This window comes from Rousettus aegyptiacus, unplaced genomic scaffold (genome assembly GCF_014176215.1).
Source record: "Rousettus aegyptiacus isolate mRouAeg1 unplaced genomic scaffold, mRouAeg1.p scaffold_m13_p_9, whole genome shotgun sequence".
NCBI lineage: Eukaryota > Metazoa > Chordata > Mammalia > Chiroptera > Pteropodidae > Rousettus > Rousettus aegyptiacus.
In genome coordinates, this window is record NW_023416312.1 from 51131191 (window position 1) to 51154355 (window position 23165).

The following is a 23165-nucleotide window of genomic DNA, read 5'->3' on the forward strand; positions in this document are numbered from 1 at the left end:
TTAAGAGATATTGCAGCTCATACAGGCATCAGTGGTCTGTCCACAAGTGTTTTCCTCGAAATATGCTTACTGAGCTAGCCAAAGTCTATTGCCTGCATTAACTGTACAACCCAGAACCAAGCAGGGAACAAGAGACTGCTTGTAAATGAACTGCAGGCACTTTGTTGCTTGGGTGAAATGGGACCTCAGGGAGACAAAGTTTGTTTGGCCAATACATTTTAAGTTTTGTTTCAACTGCTGTGCCTGGGTGTGCCTGCTGTAGACACAGATCACAGTGAAACTAGCTGCAATCAGGGGCAGTTCCACAGACCCTTGTGCTTCGGATACAATATTGCAACTCTTGCAGGCAGCAAAGGTCTGCCTGCTATTGATTTCCATGCAGTGCCCACCCCGTACTAGCCAAAGTTTGTTGCTTGTGTAGATTAGGAGATTGGGGAAGGAAAGAGCAGGGCTGTGGCAGTTCGCTCTCAATGGGCCACCTGGGGTATGGTGGGGAAGGGTCTCTGACAGAGAATAGCAGTAAGACCAATAGAGCCTCAGTCTTGCTGCAAATTTGATTACTGTTATGAGTTCCCACAGAAGTCCTAGATCACAGCAAGACCAGCTGCTGTCTGGGACTAGCCCACAATTCCCCAATATTCACCCAAGTTAGTGTTGGCAGCAGTGATCTGTTTGATCCTGTCTCTGAAATGTGGCTCACCGTGCTGGTCACCCCCCTTGGAATGGAAATGTGATTCACAGTGCTGACCGCCCGCTGTCCATATTTGGCCCTGAATTGGAGCAGGGGTTGACAGCTATTCAGCAACAACTTCTCTGGGCAATCTACAGGTTGGGTGGGGTGGGCTGATTCCCTCTGACCAGGGCTTCCTAATGGCTCTGTGGGAGGGGTCTGCACAATCAAGCTGGCCTGGCCTGTAGTGTACCCTGTAAGGGGTTTGGACTAAGGCACAATGGTGGCTACCTTTCCAGCCCTCCTTCTGATGCCGGGTAATGCAGACTTTCTCAGAATGAATCCCGTGCTAGCCTCTGACCCACCACTGGTGTCCTGGGTGAGTGTCCACAGATCATAAAGTCTTTGCACAGATTCTTCAAAGGGATGTCTAGGGGTTCAGTCTCATTCCATCTCACCCAGTTGGCAGGAATACTCTCTGGTTTATATGGTCAGAATTATTAGAATCTCCTCTTCCCTGGGCTGTGACCTTGGGCTAGAGAGCCCCCAGATGATACCAGGATCCTCCTCTCCTTTAGGAGAGCCTCTGCAGTCTCTCTCTCTCTCTCTCTCTCTCTCTCTCTCTCTCTCTCTCTCTCTCTCTCTCTCTCTCTCTCCCCCTGTGCTTCTCCACCACCCGGGGGTGCAGGTTCAGCCCAATTCAAACTTTGCCCCTTTTACCAGCTTCGATGTGGCTCCTTTATATTATCAGATATAGGTGTTATGATCAGCTGGGCTTCAGGTGATTTTCCGCATTAATTATTTTATAATTTTATTGTAATTTCAATGAGGACCTCAGACGAGTTGAATCCTGCTTTTACCTAGTCTGCTATCTTTTCCGGAATCCTAGAAAATTTTTTAAGAATATCTTTTTTAAAGAAAAATTTAAGAAAATCTTACTTGAACTATAAAATAATTTATTCTATTAAAGAAGTATAAGGGAATTCCATATTGAGAATATGACATCCTAATAAATGCACAGAAATAACAGCATGCTTTATATATATATTTCTCTTTTAAAATTTTTTTTATTTTTCAATTATAGTTGGCATGCAATATTATATTAGTTTCAGGTGTACAACATAGAGATTAAACATCTGTATAACTCACAAAGTGATCACCCCGATAAATCTAGTACCTATCTGACACCATTCATAGTTCACAATATCATCATGCTATACATTATATCCCCATAACTATTTTGTAACTACCGATTTGTTCTTCTTAATCCCTTCCTCTTTTTCACAAATCCCCCAAACCCTTTCCCACCTGACAACCTTCAAAATCTTCTCTGTATCTATGAGTTTGTTTCTGTTTTGTTTATTTTGTTCTTTTGTTCTTTACATGTCAGTAATATCACATGGCATTTTTCTTTCTCTGTAGAACTTACTCCACTAAGCTCAATACCCTCTAGGTCCACCCATGTTGTTGCAGATGATAAGATTTTATTCTCGTATGTATGAATGTATGTATGTATGTATGTAGTATGTGTATATTTTTATGGCCGAGTAGCATTCCAGTGTATATGTGTGCCAACTCTGCTTCATACATTCATTCATTGAACACCCAGGTTGCCTCCATATTTTGGCTATTGTAAATAATGCTACAATGAACAGTTAGACGTACATGGCCCTTCAATGTAGTATTTTGGTTTCTTTGGATAAATACTCAGAAGTAGGATTACTGGGTCCTTTTTTTTACCTCTTTTTATAGCCTTTGTTTAAAGTCTATTTTGTCTATTATAGATATTGCTACCCTAGATTTTTTTTCATTTTCATTTTCATGAAATACCTTTTTTCATCCCTTTACCTTTAGTCTCTGTGTGTATTTTGATCTGAAGTGAGAGTCCTGTAGACAGTATATGTAAGGGAATTTGTTTTCTTATCCATTGAGCCACCCTATCTTTTGATTGGAGCATTTAATTCTTTTTCCATTTTAAGACACTATTGATAGATATGTATTTACTGTCATTTTATTATTCATATTTTTGATACATATTTTTCTTCTTTTTAAAAAAGTCCCTCCAACATTTCCTGTAATACTGAGTTGGTGGTAATGAGCTCCTTTAGTTTTTTCTTGTCTGGGAAGCTCTTTATCTGTCCTTCAATTCTATATAATAGCTTTGCTGGGTAGAGTAATCTTGGTTGTAAGCCTTTGCTTTTTATCGCTTTGGGTACTTAATGCCAATTCCTTCTGGTTTGCAAAGTTTCTGTTGAGAAATTAACTGACAGTCTTATGGGAGATCCCTTTTAGGTAACTAACTGCTTTTCTCTTGCTGCTTTCAAGATTCTTTCTTTGTCTTTAACCTTTGACATTTTAATTATGATGTGTTTTGGTGTGGCCCTCTATGAGTTTATCATATTTGAGACTCTCTGAGCTTCCTGGGGTTGAATGTCTATTTCTTTCACTAGATTAGATAAGTTTTCAGTCATTATTTCTTTAATTAGGTTTTCAATTCCTTGGTCACTCTCTTCTCCTTCTGGTATCCCTATGATGCAAATCTTGGTTCATCTGATGTTGTACCAGAGGCCCCTTAAACTACACTCATTAAAAAAAATCTTTTTTCTTGTTGCTGTTCTGATTGGGTGTTTCCTTTTACCTTTATCTTCTTAATCACTGATTTTATTTTACATTTCACTTAACCTACTGTTAATTCCTCCTAAGGTATTCTTTATTTTAATTATTGTATTCAGTATTTATGACTGTTTCTTTTTTATGTTTTCTATCTCCAATTACATGTTGTCTATTTCATCTACTCTTCTCAATTCACCAAGCATCCTTATAAAACATATTTTGAACTCTGCATCTGGTAGATTGCTTGCGTCCATTTTTTCAGTTCTTTTTCTGGAACTTTGCTCTGTTATTTCATTTGGGACATGTTTCTTTGTCTTACTATTTTGGCTGCCTCTCTCTGTTTGGTTTTTATCTATTATGTAGGGCTCCTAAGTCTTCTAGTCTTAGTAGAGTGGTTTTATGTAGTATGTGTGATGTGGGTCCTCATGGAACAGGCTTCTCTAGTCACATGAGCCAGGTGCTCAAGGTGCATTCTTTGTATGGGTTGTGTGAGCCTTCCTGTTGTAGTTGAGATTTGATTGCTATTTGAACATAGATGGCAGGCCTTGACCCTTGGGCTGATTCGTTGTGTGGATCGGCCAGTGACATGCTGACCCTACAGAGAAGGATTCATGTTAGCAGGGCTCTGGTGTCTATCTAAGTTTTCCCTTCAGGTATTTCTTTCTTATATGGAGTCCTAGGTGGTGCTCAGGCTCCAGTCAAAGCTGGCCACTAGTTGCGCTGGCCCAAGGGCCTTCTGGGATGGGACAAGGTGCAGGCCAAGTTCAGGTACAGCCTATGCACTTCCTGGGGCCACATGGCAAGAATCACCAAGTAATCCACAGATGGCTGCCACCCTTCCTGGAATTAGAGATGCCTTGAGAGGCCAAGCCAGGAACCAAAGCTAGCTGTTGCTAGTGTCAGGCTTGGGGCTATTCACCAAGGGGTACAGGCATATGGAGGCCAGATGCTGCTTCTTTGGAGTTTTTCAACATTTGAGAAATTTTAGGAAAGTCTGAAGCATAAGCTAAAGAAACCATTTGTATGGAAAAAAAAAACCCTAGAGGCCACTTTGGTGGGCCTGCAATTTAGGAGAGATAGGGTCTCAAGGAATCAATTGGGTAGAGCAACCTGTGTTAGCTAGGTTGATGGAGACTCACATATGGTTCCCACCTGCTACTGTATGCTGGCAAGGGGAAAGGATCAACAAAGAAACAATAGATTCTTCTTGCTCTACTCTCCGGGAGAAAGCTACTCCTCCAGGCATCATTGTGAAACCACACAACTCAGTTTCTCCCCATATTTCTCTGGCACTTTTCAAGCAGCTACACCAGTGCTGGAGCTCAGAGCGAGTGAGTCCCTCACCAAGTAAGTTCACATATGTGCTCCTTAAAAAGAATGTGACTCCCATAGCTCTCTGTCTCAGCCACAGTCTCCATTGGTTTCCACAACCAGAGATTGTGAAGACTTATCTTTCTGGCACTGGAACCCTGGGCTGTGGATCCCAGTGCAGAACCATGTTCCCTTGCTTCTCTAGGTAGACCTCTGTAGCCAAGATATCTTTCCCGTTCTAAGCCACCACATGTGGTTGTGGGACCAGCCTGTTTCACATCTCTGCCCCTCCTACCAATCTCCAGGTATCCTCTTACGTGTGTTGCCAGTTGTAGAACTTCCATTCAGCCAGAACTCAGGTGACTCCCAATTACGATTGTTCTATAATTTAGTTGTAATTTTGATGTGGTCGCTAGAAGAGGCAAGCATAGTATCTATCTTTTATGACATCTTGACCAGAAGTCCTGGCACTCTATATTTTAAGTGATATTTCTTTGGTTTCCTTATTCACTAAAAGTTAGTTACTCCTTAGGATAGTAGAGTAGCTTTGAAGGGAGCAGGGAAGAAATCTTGTTAGTGGCTCAATGGTGATTAAGAAACCCAGTTTTTTGTTTCGTTTTGCTTTTTTGATGTAATGATTTCCTGATGATTGTCTCATGCCTGAGAGCTCTTCACAGTAAAATAGTTCTTGCCAGCATCAATAAGGCCTCCCTTTTGAGAGTTAACCGTATTTAAAACTATTGAACTCAAGGTCAAGAGACTTGGCTTTTAAACTCAGCTCTGTAATAAACTAGTTGTATGATCATGAGCAAGTCAGCTAACCTCACAGAGTGTTCTTTATGTAAAAGGAGATTGAAGGCTGGATATCTGAAGCCCCTTCTAGTACTAGTATTCAGTAATTCAAAATACTATATTCTTGTTTGCTTATAAAGCCAGTTCATCTAACTTGAGCACAGGGGAGCAGCAGCTGAAAAAAAGAGCTAATTAACAACAATTAGGAGTGAGATTTCATTCGTTTTGCACATCTTTTCAGTTAAATGCAGTTAGTGATTAAAATTACATGCTCAGGGGTGTCTCCATAGTGTAGTGGTTAGCACGTCTGCCTTGCACACAGAAGGTCGTGGGTTCACGCCCCAGGTGGAGCCAAAGACCATACTCCAAGTACGCCAGGGGTGCCAGGCCCCTGATGCGCCAGGCCATGGGTGTGCTTGGCCTAAGGTACACAACACCATGAGCATGTGGGAGGGATGCCCTGCCTTCAGAGATCCAGTTCTTAAGGGGAAATGGCAACATCCATGGGTCAGGGGCGGAAGTGGGGAGGGAGGGAATTAAAGAGGTGGGGGGAAAGAATTTAAAAAATTACATTCTCAAAAATATATTCCTTAAAATAAAATATTTTTAATTAAAATGTAAAACATTACAATTATGAGATCAAGTCCAATTTGTATTTTAAACATTTATCAAGTATTAAAGAGTATTTTTATACTACAAGTCATGTCTTTGCAAGTCTTAGAAACTACAGAGAGAGAGAGAGAGAGAAGCAGCACATGGAACAAGTGAGAAAGAGAATGCTGAAATATTATAAATTCTAGTAAGAAATGACTGGTTTTCTCCTAGAAAGTTATAATTGACCAGATTATGCCTTTTATTTGATTTATATATCTCATATTCAATCATTTAAAAAATATTTTCCCTGTTTTGAAATTTTAAAATTTTGTTTTTCAAATCTAAGTGAAGAATAGGCTGAAGAAGTGGAAACCCAATGAATACATTTGTTTTAATATTCATCTGTTCTCATGGATATAACTACTCTGATACTTTCAATTAAATATTAAATATTTTTTGTTCCAGCTCAATACGTTATGAATTTAAGTTAACACTTTAAGACATTTTTAATCTGAGCACTTATTCTAAATAATATAATCAAGTAGTTTGACTATTTTTTCGGATAGAGGATACAGACTAGTGATAGTGACACATGCCATCAGAAAGGTAATAGATAACATTTATTATATATCATCAAAAAGAATCTTGAAGGGAGGAGTATACTTTAAGACAGAATTTAGTACAAAAAGGCTATAATTTTCAAGAAACTTCTCGAGTGCTTACTCTTGTCAAAGAGAATAAAACTGTTCTTAGTGTTGAAATCTAATAAAATAGAGGGGGGAAAAGTCAATGGAAGGAATTGTTTTGGTTGAGACTAACATTAAAAAAAAGAAAAAAATCAAATGATACAAATATTATTGTTCTATTAAATAAGCTTTACTAAATCACAATAGATAAAATAAATATGTATGATATCTTAAAGACTGTGAAAGGCTTTGCTAAAATTAACATCAGTGATATTAATATTTTAATGTAAATTCATTTATTCCAAAAGGAGTGGGTGTTTTCTTAGATATGTGACTCCTTACAAACTTTAAAATAATGAGGGACTTGGTAACAAAGTTATTCTCAAAGATGTGACTAACAACTCAGGTAATTTTACATGTCCATTTATTATTGTATTTTTCTTGACAATGTTACAAATGAATGCTGAAATAAATGTTCTGGAAATAGTTTATAGAATCTAAATGATACCACAATGTCGAATATTTTAGGAACAGTTGTTCTCTCCAGTAGTTCTAGGCAGCCTATATCAAACAAAGGAAATTTTAACAGAATTAAAGTAAATTTATTATAGAATCCATTATATTTGTATTAAGAGTATTAAATTTATTTCCCTACTGTTTTCTAAAATAGGTATATCTCTGTGGTTTTATCCATTTGAAACTGTCCTTGCATTTTACTGTCCCAAAGATGTATATCACTAATGGTAACAATGAAATGGGAAAAAAAATTAAAAATCAGGTGGTTCTTGATAAATCTGGTGGTGGGTAAAGCTCAGAAATAAATTTTTAGTCTTTTCCCTAGCATTCCTCGACCTACAGAGTAAACGACTTTTATTTAATGTTTTAGACTCCAATTTCTTTTAAACTATTTTTAATATTTCCTGGAATTCTAGGTATTTTCTGGACATCTTTGCCAGATTTGTAGATCTGGAAGTACTGTGTTATTTATTACCGTCCAGTAAGCAATGAAGTGATGTCTTGCACATGCATGTGTCAAAAATGTTAGTTTAGCACATTTCCATAGTGTAGTGGTTATTACATTTGCCTCACACGAAAATGTTAAAGTTTAGTACAGTGAATCAGTTCATTCTTTCTGATAACAATAGACAAAAAATATAGCTTTTAATTAAGTAATGCATAGATTTTGTTCATTTTTTTAAAATGCAAAAATACTTTTTTGGTGATTCCTAGGTGGCACTTGATGAAATGCAGAGTTAATTAATGAATTAATAGGAAAGTTGGACCTATCATTTGTTTAACCTTTGGTTTAGGAATAGTGGGAGACCCTCAGGCACTAAAGGAACGCCATCTATTAACTTGTAAGTAGGCTTAGGAAGATAAGGGACTCCCAAAGAGCTTAACTTACTCTCAAGGAGAGTTTACTCACTCATTCATTCATTTGGTTCTTGGTAATTCTCTCACCTTTAGATGTATTTTAGAATTTAAAAACTAGGACAATTAACTTTTCCATTTTTCTATGCATTGTATCAATTCTTTTTTGATGATCAAAAAATTTTCAAGGATTTCGTTCCTGTAAGACATTTAAAGGATCCCTCTTCACACTTCAGTCTTTCTAAAATTAATTAAAATACTTTTAAATTGTTCCTCTTTTAAAATTTCACAATGTCACCTCCCTTTATTTTTCCTCTGAAATTGTTATACCCTATAGCAGTGGTGTTCGCCACTGTGCAATAATGGGGAAAAAAATCACAAAACTCCTTATTTTAAAGAGTCACATGCTTGCTGAATTTTTGTACAGTAAAGGAGAAAATAAATTTCCAATACTGAAATTAGGGAATTTTGGAGCTGAATGATGCAAAAGGTACCTAAGAAAGAATGAAATGTGTCAACCTCCACCAGCATATAATGACTCCCAACACTCTACCTGCAGTCCAACCCCCCTTCTGACCTGCAGGCTGAACAACAAACTGCCTCCCTGACACTGTCAGTCTAATGGTATAGAGATCTGCAAGGCCTGTTTCAAAGGATCAGCATTCAAGGGTATGTGCCATTTTGTATTTGCCATCATGAATTCATTAAGTAACTTTTAAGAGTGGGCCTTTATTGTTCTATACCTGAAACTAATGCAATTTTGCATGTTAACTATAATTGAAAAAATAAAAATGCAAAAAAAATACTTCTCTTGGGAAGTATTTGTCATATCCAACAGCACCTTTCTGATTTTGCAAATCTCTACAAAAATTAAAGTCTCAGATGAGCTTAACAACTTGTTTATTTCAGTTGTTTTTGTCATGGGTTTGCAAATTCAAAGAATATTTTTGAATTTAAGAAGAAATATCACTCACAAATGCAATTAAGTCTTTTGCATTACTTGAGGTTATTAGAAAATCCATAAATTTTTTTAACCTGATCTGAAGTTGACAATTTTGTCTGAAGATCAATGTTTTAAGATATGAGAATCCAAAATCAACATATAATGTTTCATACCCAATTTATATTCTGTTATTTTCTCTGAGTTTTAGCTTTCTCTTTTTGTTGTTTGTGCATATGTGGGTTTACCATATGTAGGGTTTTGTATATAACAAGTAATGCACTAGCCACTTACTAGTACTTGTCATCATTTCTTCTGAAAATAAAGGTTTACAACTAGATTGTAAATTTTTAGCAGAGATTGACGCTCTAGCTTACTCTACCCCTAAAACACACACACACAAAAAAAATGTAGTTTTAGGAATAATTCTCTTTTTAAAATTTTATTTATTTTTATTTTAATTTTTTTTCAACAGTAAGTCATCTATATTTTGAATTGTATGTTCGCCATCCATAGTTAGATTTCTTTCTGTTGCCATACATTTGACCTCTTTTACCCCATCTACCTCCCCCCACCCCTCCCTACCCTCTGGTAACCGCTAGTCTATTGTCCATGTCAATGAGTCTGTTTGATTGTCATCTTTGTTGTTTTTAGGTTTATATCCCACATATCAGTGATATCACGTGATTTTCAACTTTTTCTGTTTGGCTTATTTTGCTTTGCAGGATGATATCAAGTTCCATCCATGTTGTCGCAAATGGTAGTATTTCATCTCTTCTTATAGCTGAGTAATAGTTCATTGTAAATATGTACCACACCTTCTTTATTCAATTATCTATTATAGGATACTTTGGTTGCTTCCATGTCCTGGCCACCATGAATAATGTTGCCATGAACATCGGTGCGCAAATGTCTTTTCAGATATATGTTTTCAAGTCTTTGGGGTAAATAATAGTGGAGTAATTCTTAAATTGTTTTCGGGACAGTCTTATTAAAGGTAAAAAAAAAACCTTAAGTCAACAATTATAGCATATTTCTATTTCATGGGTTTACAGAGACTAAGAATTAAAAACAAGAACAACCAAACTCTGCCCTTTTTGTTTTTGCCTTTTAAAATAAGAGTATTTTCTTTCAATTCTGGCATTCTTATCATCTAAAAAATGCTTATTGAATATGTTTGTATCTGCAAGTTCTGTGTCCTTAGAGATGATACATGTAAACAAAGTTTGATGACATCTTGCCCTACACTCACATCTATTAGTGTATTAAGGCTTAAATAAATTACCAAGAGATACGCATATTGGAATGATACCTAGTACTCTCACCAAAGGATGAACATCTGGGAAAGGTAGATATTCAAGAATTTTCTCAGGTAGAGTTTTTCTCTATAAACAAGGGGGAATAATTTTAAGTAAGTTTGGAATTTAGCATACTGCTGGTCAATTACTGGTATATAGGACAGGTTCATGTTAAAGTTAGAGAGTTGATGAATTAAAGAACCATACATCTTTATTTCCCCTTTTCATCTTTCCAAATTTCTCATGTCATGGTATAACAGATGACAAAGGACTTCAGTTTTTTCATTGTTCACACGAGTGTGAATGCCAGTTGAGCTATCTGCCATTAGGTAAAATGAATGTTGGATCTATGTGTCATTGTTTTTATTCCTGAAGGAGACAAGACAGAGAGACAGCCTTGGAATAGTCATTCTATAATAATAGTAGTAAGCTCATGTTGGTACCACACTTTGGCACCAAACTTAGATACCTGACCATACTTTGTTGAAAATTATTTATATCTTACATTAAGGCAACTCCTCTTCAAATTTCTTGGGCAATATGAAATTTAAACATGTAAACCAACAAGTTATTTGTAGAGCTTAAAATAACTGGGGGGAGGGGTATATGCATACATTCACCTGATTAAACATAGATTTTTGTTAAAGAAAAAATATGACATTTTAGAACAATACAGTCTGATAGAACTTTGTGCAATAATGGAGATGTTCTACATCTGCTCTGTCCAATGCAGTAGTCACTGCCCACATGTATCTATGAGAACTTAAAATGCAGCTAGTGAGATTGAGGAACAGATTTTTAGATTTTCTCTAATCTTAATTCATTTAAATTTAAATACTTGTAGCTAATCTCTATTGTATTGGATAGAGTAGTTGTAGAACACAGAAGACCAATATGGACCTTATCCATTATCTGGTATGTATAACTCATCACTTTTAAAATTTGAAAAATCTATTTTTTAAGATTACTGTCACATCACATAAAATAATTAAAAGACAATGAACATGCTGTTCTTGCATATTTCAGCTGACATAAACTTGCCTCCATTTGTTTGGGAGAGCAAAGGTCGATCCAAAATTCATACAAATGTTTACGACTGAACTAGAAATATACAAGCACAAAATACACAAATATAAATACAGAAAATTAAAACTAGCGTATTCTTTGTCCCAGATGTATTATAGTCAGAAATTAGACTATTAGGTCTGAAATTTGAGAACTTTTTTACTTTTTTTATGCTGCATTATATATATATATATATATATATATATATATATATATATATATGTTAATTTCTCTTTATATAATACCTAAAATACTTCATAATCTCCTTTAGTAGCTCTTATTAAAAATGTAATTATTCTTGTAATTAATACAAATTAGTTAATATCAATATCATCATTAAATACCTGGATTTCTCTCATCTTAGCTGGAACTTAAATCCTATTACATTAGTAAAATGTGCTTACTCACCACATATCCCCAGTGCCTAGAAGAATTATTAGACACTAAATAGTGGTGTGTCAAAATTAACAAAATTGTATACCATGAATTTTATGAAGTGCAATTGAGAAACTATTTTCTCTACCCATAAATGAGACATTTAGATTTGAACCTTCCTTAAAAGCCTTTTGAAAAATCATTACGAAAATAAAATGATCATTTATTTAGATTAAATTATAATAATAAATGTTACATTTATATTTAATATTGTTATAAAATTATATTTTTCTTAAAATACAGAGTTAAAGAATAAGTTTCAGATTACTAATTTTCACACTTGTAAGATATGACATGATAGATGTCTCTCTTGCTATATACTTTATTCAGAGAAAATGCAGATTATTTATTGGCTTATATGAATAAAATGTTAATAGGATGTTCATTTTAGTTGTATGAAATAAAAACAAGATAATCAATACATATTGATTGCCTCATGTGACTTTTTTTTAAATCATAAGGGTTCATAAATGATCACCTAAGGGATCTTAAAGTCACTTTATGATTTTTTTTTCACAGCCTCCAGTACCTTTTTAACTCATTCATTTCTATCAAAATGATACAACTAACACTGGAGAGATCTGTTCTTCAGGGCCGGTCAACACTACTCTTTAGTCAGCTAGCACAATCACTATTTGTGCACAGCTTGTCTTACTGTAGTTCAGAGAGGGGAAGTTTTAATTTTTTTTAATTTTATTTTGATAAATTGTCTTTTATTAATGTTAAGTTTTTTAACTTTTTAAGACTCGTTAAGAGTATAAGATCCTTTGTGCGCTGCTAAGCAGTAATACCTATGATAACTTATGTATACGGATTAAGTATTTTACAATTTTATATTAATTGAACCACTTTGGGTGGTTCAACCACTAAAGACTGTTCTTTAAACATTCCCACAATATGACTTCACGGACATGAACAGAATATTAGTACTGTTTCCAATTTGACATTTTGGCAAGTGACTTTCAGTCCATTGTGCTTATTCACTTTAAAAAAAGTTAATTAAATAACATGTTATTCTCCAAGAAAAATTTATTTTGACACATTTTCCTATAAAAAATGTATATTTTACACAAGGTTGTATTCTTAGCAGAGTTTCATTTTTTGCCTACAGCAAAGATTTTAGCTGTATTTATTAGATATAATATATGTGCTACTGTCTTGGGTGAATACTGCATACTCGATTGTTACTTTTGGTAGTGAAAAAGCATCCTGAGCAAATAAAATATACAGTAAAATGCTTTAATTCATTTGGAGTAGCTATGGTTAATTCACTTACAACTTTATTCACCATGTGAAACTTAGTGACGATTTAAAAAAAATTTACATATTTCTTCCTTTTGAAAACTTTAATAGTTTACATAAATGTGTTACATTATTATTATAAAATGCTACAATCTAAAAAGCCCTCAGAACATTTTCTAGCACAACTCTTTAATTTTAATAATATCTAGAGACGTGAAACAACTTGCTTGTCATCATATTAGTTATAACAAGAGTTGTGACTTAGAATTGAAGTCTTCTGGTGTCCATTTATAAGCTAATCTTATATTATGACAAATTGAAAATTGTCTCATTACATGATAACATAAGTTATCATGTAATTGAAAATTGAAAATTGTCTCATTACATGATAACATAAGTTAAATGTGTCATTCTGTATTTTCCAGGGTCAAAGTATTTTTGGGCTTGATGTCATTGAAACACCAGAAGGAGACAAAATGCCACAATTGATTGTTCAAAAAGAGTTAGATAGGGAAGAGAAGGATACATATGTAATGAAAGTAAAGGTTGAAGATGGTGGCCTTCCTCAAAGATCCAGTACTGCTATTTTGCAAGTTAATGTTGCTGATACAAATGATAACCGTCCAGTCTTCAAGGAGAATGAGATTGAAGTCAGTATACCAGAAAATGCTCCTGTAGGTACTTCAGTGACACAACTCCACGCCACAGATGCTGACATAGGTGAAAATGCCAAGATTCACTTCTATTTCAGCAATCTAGTTTCCAACATTGCCAAGAGGCTATTTCACCTCAACACCACTACCGGACTTATCACAATCAAAGAACCACTGGATAGGGAGGAATCACCAAACCACAAGTTACTGGTTTTGGCAAGCGATGGTGGATTGATGCCCGCAAGAGCAATGGTGATAGTAAATGTTACAGATATCAATGATAATGTCCCATCAATTGACATAAGATATATCATCAACCCAATTAATGGCACTGTGGTTCTTTCAGAAAATGCTCCACTCAACACCAAAATTGCTCTCATAACTGTTACGGATAAGGATGCTGACCATAACAGTAGGGTGACATGCTTCACAGATCATGATGTCCCTTTCAGATTAAGGCCAGTATTCAGTAATCAGTTCCTCCTAGAGACTGCTGCATATCTTGACTATGAGTCCACAAGAGAATATGCCATTAAATTACTGGCCGCAGATGCTGGCAAACCTCCTTTAAATCAGTCATCCATGCTCCTTGTCAAAGTAAAAGATGAAAATGACAATGCTCCAGTTTTTACCCAGCCTTTCATAAGTATTTCTGTTCCTGAGAATAACTCTCCTGGCGCCCAGTTGACAAAAATAAGTGCAACAGATGCAGATACTGGACGTAATGCTGAGATCAGTTACCTGTTAGGCATTGATGCCCCATCTGAATTCAACCTGGATCATCGTACAGGCATTCTGACAGCAGTAAAGAAACTAGATAGAGAAAAACAAGAAAAATATTCCTTCACAGTTCTGGCAAAGGATAATGGGATACCACCCTTAATAACCAACGCCACGGTTTTAGTGACAGTTCTTGATCAGAATGACAACAGTCCAATTTTCACTCACAATGAATACAACTTCTATGTCCCAGAAAACCTTCCAAGACATGGTACAGTAGGACTAATCACTGTAACCGATCCTGATTATGGAGAAAATTCTGCAGTCACTCTCTCCATTTTAGATGTGAATGATGACTTCACCATTGATCCGCACACTGGTGTCATTCGACCAAATATTTCATTTGATAGAGAAAAACAAGAATCTTATACTTTTTATGTAAAGGCTGAAGATGGTGGCAGGGTATCACGTTCTTCAACTGCCAAAGTAACCATAAATGTGGTTGATGTCAATGACAATAAACCAGTTTTTCTTGTCCCTTCTTCCAATTACTCCTATGAATTGGTCCTACCATCCACTAATCCAGGCACAGTAGTCTTCACAGTAGTTGCTATTGACAATGACACTGGCATGAATGCAGAACTTCATTACAGCATTGTTGGAGGAAACACAAGAGGTCTATTTATAATTGACCAAACAACAGGCAACATTACAATGAAAGAGAAATGTGTTATTGCAGACCTTGGTTTACACAGACTGGTAGTCAAAGCTAAAGACTTAGGACAACCTGATTCTCTTTTCTCTGTTGTAATTGTCAATCTATTTGTGAATGAGTCAGTGACCAATGCTACAGTGATTCATGAACTAGTGCGTAAAAACATTGAAACACCAGTAACTCAAAATATTGAGACAACCGATGAATCCTCACCAACCAGTGACTATGTCAAGATCATGATTGCCATTGTTGCTGGCACCGTAACTGTCATCCTTGTTATTTTTATCACTGCTGTAGTAAGATGCCGTCAATCACCACATCTTAAGGCTGCTCATAAAAACAAGCAGAATTCTGAATGGGTTACTCCAAACCCAGAAAACAGGCAGATGATAATGATGAAGAAAAAGAAGAAGAAGAAGAAACATGCTCCTAAGAACTTGCTGCTTAACTTTGTCACTATTGAGGACACTAAGGCAGATGATGCTGACAATGATGGCAACAGCATTACACTAGACCTTCCTATTGAGCTAGAAGAGCAAACAATTGGCAAGTACAACTGGGGCACTACACCTACAACTTTCAAGCCTGACAGCCCTGATTTGGCCCGGCACTACAAATCTGCCTCTCCGCAGCCTGCCTTCCAGATCCAGCCAGAAACTCCCCTGAATTCAAAGCACCACATTATCCAGGAACTGCCTCTTGATAACACCTTTGTGGCCTGCGATTCCATCTCAAAGTGTTCTTCCAGCAGTTCTGACCCTTACAGTGTTTCAGAGTGCAGCTATCCAGTGACAACTTTCAAGACCCCTGTGTCTGTACACACCAGGCTGGTAGGTAATTCCAGTTTCTAACTAACCTTTTAAACTTATTTTTTTTTAATTACTTTCAGCTGAAGTAGAACTTTATAGAACCTATTGACTCAACAAGGGACCAAAATGATCATATTTTGCAGAAGTCTACAAATATATGGATTCATTTTAAGTTTGGTAGAAAATTAGAACAGCTCCCGATTATAGGAACAATTGGTCAGAATGGTGATTATCATAGGGCCAATGTTGTTTGTAGATGGCAGTACACTCTTGCTAGAAAATATACGGTGAAAACTCCAAAAAATAAGGGTCATAGCACTATTCTCACTACCATTGTTTGCATAAAGATTGGAACAGTTGGGACTAGATACATTACAGTAAAGCTTTTTAGCAACTGATAAGTAGGTCTTAATGGTTTTGAGAAGCCCAGCTTCACTTGGAAGAATCTGTGTCTGCCTAAGATACACAAATAGCATCAAGGCATCCTCCCTACCCACCAGACCTCCAAGCCTCCACAATGAAAACAGTGTCGTTTTCAGATTAAGAACTCACCATTATTCTAGTTCATAAAATCTATACTCACACAATGTTACAATAATGGTATTAGAAAAATGAAGTCTTGCTATTCATTCTCATCTTCAAGCCAGAGAATGAAATATATATGAGATCTCTATTTTAGATGTTAATTTAAGTATTTGTACATTTATGCAAGGTATTGAGATTTTTTCAGGATGCATTCTTAAAGATAATGATTTTTGGAAAATGAAATATGTTTGCTTACTCTAATGTGCCCAAAGGAAAACATGGGCATATTAAGATCCAAGAAATCTGAGTATAATAATTTAAAACCCAACAAATTTATGAAAACAGAAATTTATACAGTGCTTATCTGTATCCCATCAATACATAAATAAAAATCAGTCTAGAAATTCATAAGTAAATTAAATGATTTAAATATAGTTGCTTTCTTAATAAAGTCAAATGATGGAATTTACCTACATTTTTTTTCCTCAAAATCATTCCACTTGTTGATAATTATTTTGTCTGTGTTAGCTCTGAAAAAGACCTCATCTCAGTTCTAGTGAATGAAAGCTTTTGAAACCTATTCAGGATTAATAAAATGCTAGTAATGAAAGTCTATGTAGATTTCCTCTTACTGAAGTTAGAGATATTAAAAAGTCTATCAGAATTCAAAATAATAATGAAAATAATTTAGCATAGTTAAATTATACAATAACATTAACTCTTCTTTCTTAAGCACACAGTGAAGATAAGATACTAATTCAGTTGTGGGTACATTTTTGTTACTACTTACCTATAGTTATGCTATTGCAAATGATAAAATAGAACCTAGTCTCTGTAGAGAGTTTCTGTTGTGCTTTGATTGAGTTTACAGGACAGTGGTTATTTCTACAATTTGAATGAGCCTCATGTTTTACTACTTCAGTGGATTAAATGAATGAAAAACATAATAGATGCCTAACATCTACTTGAGATGTATTTTCTATTTATGTTTAAACATTGAAAAATGTGCTCTCAATTTTCTGATTTTTGTTGCTATTATCCCTTTTATTTGAAACATTTCTTTACAGAAAAGCATCCTTTGTGAATAACATTATATACGTGTTGTGTATCCTAATAGCATTTTCCCCCGGACTAAATTTGTGACTCACTTAAAAATGATAGGAAGGGTGGGGTTTCTGAATTACATTCATATATCATCATTTTTTATAGATTGGCTCATGAAGTTTATTAAAAAAGCAAATTCTGGTTTTTGAGAGCATGGAAATATTCTATGAAATAGACTTATTTTAATTGAGTATTTACAGTAGGCAAAGCATGGATGAAAGAAAAAAATAAGTATTTTCCAAATATCCTCCTATTTTTATTTTTATTTTTTGAGTATTTTGTAGTTTTTAAAAAGTCAAAAAAATTAATGTCATTTTCTATGATGACCTTTTATTTAGCTAAGAGACCTTTTTCTAAATACAGGACAAATAACTTTATGAGTTAGGCAAAATATAAAAAGTAAATGCTAATAAGAATAAGTTTTTCTTTATGATTAGTTTTTATTAGCTACAAAGACTATTTTAGAATCAGTGAGTTCTCGGATGACATTTTTTAAACATTCTAAAAATATATAAATTGTATATTTTATGTTTTCGATTCACAGTTGTTTTAGATTAATTACTAAATATTTTCTGGAAATGAATTGGTGAACTTAGGCAGGTTAATATGATACTTAAAAAAATTATTCTTTATATTTTGTACTATATTTGCAATATTCTTTGCCCTTTCGATATACTCTTTAATTTCTGATTAATTCTAGGAGAAGCATCTTATATCCACTGATGTTGCAGAATTCTAACAGTATAGGCAATAAAATAAAATAAAATAATTATTGTTCCTTAAGGAAATTATGACAGTGGATTAAAATATTACTGTTAGCAGAAGGCAGAGATATTTCAAATGATTTTAAACAAAATAAGAAATATATTTTCAAAAGGAGAGTTAAAGGTTATATTTACATTTAGTTTATTACTCATTTGAAAGTAAAAGTGAAGAAATTAAATAGTTCTATTAGGCTGTAAGGTATAAGGGGATTTATCAGAAATTTCATGTTTTAAAAGGGGAATCAAATATTTTACATAATATTTATAACGTGTTCAGAAAAAAATATAGAACATTTATTAGATAGAAGTGTCTCTATTGCAAAAAAACATTTACACCTGGAGAATATGATGCTCCTCTTTGGTACAAATTTTTAGAAGTATTCCAAAAGTCATTGTATATATTGTAGTAGAAATGAAAAACATGAAATTTAAAGATGATTCTATAGTTTACCTTCAATTAACATCTTTCAGAGCAAGAAGAAACATTTAGTTGAAATGACTCTAGGAAAACAATAAGTATACCACCATTTTAGAATCAATTTTTAATAATTGTTTTATAAAAGAGATATACTGCTCAAACCAAGTCTTGCTTAACACAGCTCTCCTTTTAAAATGTTGTGGACTATACACTAGAAAAGTAAAGAAAAATAAAAATGAAAGTACTATTTTTTGAGGGCCTTCTATGTATCACTAACTGTCTTAGGCATGTATTTGAGGTATTTCAATCCCCCCCCCCAAAAAAAAAAAACGGAAAGGAAAAGAAAAAGGAGAGGAGAGGAGAGGAGAGGAGAGGAGAGGAGAGGAGAGGAGAGGGGAAAAAAAGATAAATAAAAGAATCCTAACAAATTTCTGTGATTGGAGTTGGAATAGCTTTGCAGTTTCAGAAATGAGGTAAAAAGAATGATGGAAAGTTTGGATGGTTATAAGATAATTCATGGATGTAACCATGCCTGTAGGTATTATACATAGATTTAAGATGGTAACAGGAGTCTGCATTAGATTGGAATAGGACTAGTATTCACTATTTTAAATTCAGTAACTTTGATTTTGTGCATTAATATTTTAGTAATGTGCATTTTAGCCATGTAGCATGCTTGGCAACTAAGACTCCAAGAACATAGCTATATGATTTTGATAATATGTTATTTTTCTTGTCCTAGACTGATTCCAGGACATCAACTATTGAAATCTGCAGTGAGATATAACTTTCTAGGAACAACATAATTTCACTCCCCTTCCAAAAATTCCAATGATCTGTGATTACAAAATTCGGCTAAGATCTTTAATTCTGTAATTTAGAATTTTTTATTATAAAGGCAAACAACAACAACAAAAAAAAAACCACCTTAAATATGATGCCCCACTGAACCTCATACTTTAGCTGTAATCTCTCAATCAAAATTTAAAGTTTGCAGAAGAAACAGTGTAGTGTAATAAAAGAGTTTTATCTTGCTATTTCTCTCTTTGCTTGCTCTGAATGTGGACAACTGTGATGTAATATGATGCTGTCTTGGTGCACAAACTGATAGTTAATATATCAATCATAAAATGTGGAAGTACTTGCCCTGTCTGATTTCTGAAGAGATTAAACATCATCTTGGGGAGTTTGGAAGTGAAACTGACCTATCCAAGCTACTCTCTGAAAAATAGCTAGGGCAAGAGATTTTTTTAATACCAAAACAATCAACAACAACAACAAAAAAAAACACTTTATTTTTAAAAAATATTTGCTAATGTAGTCTTGTTGAGAAAATTATAATTACTCTCACTCTGCTTAAAAGGTGAATGATATAAAATAATCTTAATGGGTTTTTATGTTGATTGTAATCAAGTCGTTCCACTTCTTTAATCATTAAAAAATTATTTTTATTGTAACTATGATTTCTTTTTCTATAAATACTGAAAGAGTTCTTTTTATTTTTATCTATCAAAAGGAGAATGTAAAGTTCTTTATGCTCCCTAATATTTTGAAAAAAAAAAGTATTGATATGTCTTGTGTAATGAAACATGACTCCAGCCATAAGAGAGTAGAAACAAGGTTTTAGATAATATATTTTTAAAGAGTTTATCAATTTTGAAACTACTCAGGAAAATGTAAGGTACTAGAGTCACGTCTAAATAGATATGTTTCATTTATCTGGCATTGAATTAATGAATATTTTTCATTGCTTTGAGTAATTTGCCTTTTAAAATTAACTCATTTTTCACAGTATGTCGATTAAGTCATTTCCTACACAAATGACTAAATGCTTCAAATAGGATGCAAAATATATTTTATTGAGGAAAGAATGACATGTCCAGTTTTCTGCTGTATTCTTTAACCTGCTTCTGACTTACTAACACTACTAACAGAATTAAAAAAAAACATGATTTCTTGGGACATAAAGGGAGTATAAAGGACGCTTATAATCAAGACATAATATATGTTTCTTGGATTTTCATTTAAATGCTTCATTGTGTACCATTTTATATTGCAAAGTGTGAATAAGATTTGGTCAATTATGTATGTATATTTAATTAGTTTATGATTTGAAGTGTTTGTTAATGTAAAGGTATTTAGAAGAAGTTTATACTCTTTTTAACATTTCAAATTAGTATAGTCCTTGCATTTTTGATATACAAATAATATTTTAAACAGGTTCCTGTTAAAATTTAGTGTTTCAATTTACTTAATACAAAATTCTTTGTACCTCCAATAATGTCAGGTTCCTTTAACATACTTTCTATCTGGTTTTTTTAAACATTACTGAATTAATTATAATGACTGTAAATGTTACTATTGTTCCTGTAATGAGAAGTGTTATATAAGTTGCAATATTGTCTTACATACTTATAAACCACTGTCGTAGAAAAATACTTAAAATTAAAACTTACCCTTTTGAAAATTCTTGGCATAGAATAACTTTATAATTCTTTTCCCGCTTTTTTCTGATGAATTAAGTATTTCAAATTTAATCATTCCAAGAAATGTCAAAACTGAGCCAACTTATTATATTCCTACAGTCAATGCCCTGCAGGTACTAATACTTTAAATGTTCCATAATAAACTGCTGTGGCTTCATGACCATTTGTATATGTAATTATTATAAAAATACATTTTAATTCCTTGGGTCATGACTACCTTAGTTTTCCCTTTTCTGCACACTCTGTAAGCTAAAGGAGAATACCTCATTTTTTTCCACTTCAGTTACCCTTTCAAATATGACTATAATAATTAAAACTCTTTATATATACTCCTTTGTATATATGAAGATGAAGACTTCTTAATATACAGAATTTCTTTAAAAAATGTCATCTTTGCAGGAGATGAAAATAGAAACATTTTGTTAAAGCTGTGACTCCATTTCTCAAAATACAACTTTGGTGAGAAAAGAACTTCTAAATTGATGTTTTTCCTGCTATTTGAGGCTAGAATATTTGCCCATATAAACCAATGATGATTGAGATATAACCGTATTTAAAATAGGCCATAAATTGACTCTGATTTTAATTATTAACTACCCTTGATTTGTTCTTTGTTTATACTTGAGGAAATAACATTACCATTTGAAAACAATATGGACAGTATTGAAACTAATTTTCCAAAAAGCCATGGAGAACAAAAACATATTTTCCTACTCAGTTCCTTCTTTTCAGTTGATTTGGTAACATTTTAAATTTAATTATTATTACATTTTTGGCTTACCAGGACTCAGATATCTTCCCATGTTTTGTGTTGGCATTAATAGTCTTCTGAAATGTTTCCAGCGAAGTGTTCTTCATTGTCTCACTGGTTCTTATTTTAGTTAGTAAATAAAGTAAAACAGAAGAAAGCAAATCTTAAGACTAGTAGTCATAGATTTTAGAAAAAGGAGCCTTTAGCGAATTTAGTTTACCGAATAAGCAGACTATCTGATTGATGAGCTACAATGTACTGTATATGTTCAGTCCTGCAAACACTCAAAAAATATTATTTTCTTTGATTAAAACTCACAGTGCATAAATTGAAATAAAATTTATGAAATACATTCTCTCATTTTCTTTAAATATAAAAGTTTATTTTTAGAAGTAAGATATTCAAGTCATTACATTTCTTAAATTATTTTTATTTTCAAAGCTTTAAATTAAAAAATTATGAATAGTTTTAATTCTATCCATTAATTAATATTTTAGGAATACATCTTCTGTTTTCTCTGTTGGCTGCCCTTTCCACATTATCAATGGGAATACATATACTTTAGAATAATTTTGAAAAGTTGAATTTAAATTCAGTCAACCATTATTTTGTACATTATCTTTACTAATCTTTTCATTTCTACACAAAATGCTTGTGGTCATCGCTGTTTAATTAGATTTTTAATTGTTCGTCAAGCTAGATGTGATATAAAGCCTGATCTCAACAGAAACTCTACAGGACACACAAGAAATCTTACATGAACTTAAGGCACAAATGGTTCCTATAGGTGCTCTTGGGTAATAGACATGTTTTCTTAGATTTTGTGAAGCTCGGTTTTTGTTTATTTTAAATATTTACATTTAGGCTTCTAGTATCTTCAAAGCTGCTATGATAATATAAAGCTGGATGTGTTGTATATAATTGCTATTTTAAAAAATCTGTTGTGCAATTCATGTATTCATGCATAATGGGTGTTTATACATGACATCCATGGTTTTATGTGGTATTTAGAATTTCGAGTAAAGTTTTTCAATTCTAGTGTACTCATAAGCTTGTATTTTTATTACATATGTAATATACACTTGTTGAAACATTTAGGAAATCATAGGTAGATTTTAGATGAAGAATTTTAAAATTATTTGATTTTCTTTCAATCAATATTGTTAAGTTTATTTTTTATAACAGTGATTTTATTTAAAGGCT

The 23165-nt window shown here is 33.7% G+C and overlaps 1 protein-coding gene across 10 annotated transcripts in view; it reads left to right on the forward strand.

Annotated features, from left to right (window-relative positions):
- The window catches only part of PCDH11X (protocadherin 11 X-linked), an 802247-nt gene that overhangs the window by 84605 nt on the left and 694477 nt on the right, over positions 1 to 23165 (forward strand). For 9 of the 10 annotated variants that reach the window (XM_016146853.2, XM_036226751.1, XM_036226752.1 and 6 more), the window contains exon 3: positions 13443 to 15935. In XM_016146853.2, coding sequence (XP_016002339.2) covers positions 13443 to 15935 — 2493 coding nt within the window. Of the gene's footprint in view, positions 1 to 13442; positions 15936 to 19467; positions 21621 to 23165 lie in introns of those variants that run through there. The other variant, XM_036226760.1, reaches the window with a different exon arrangement.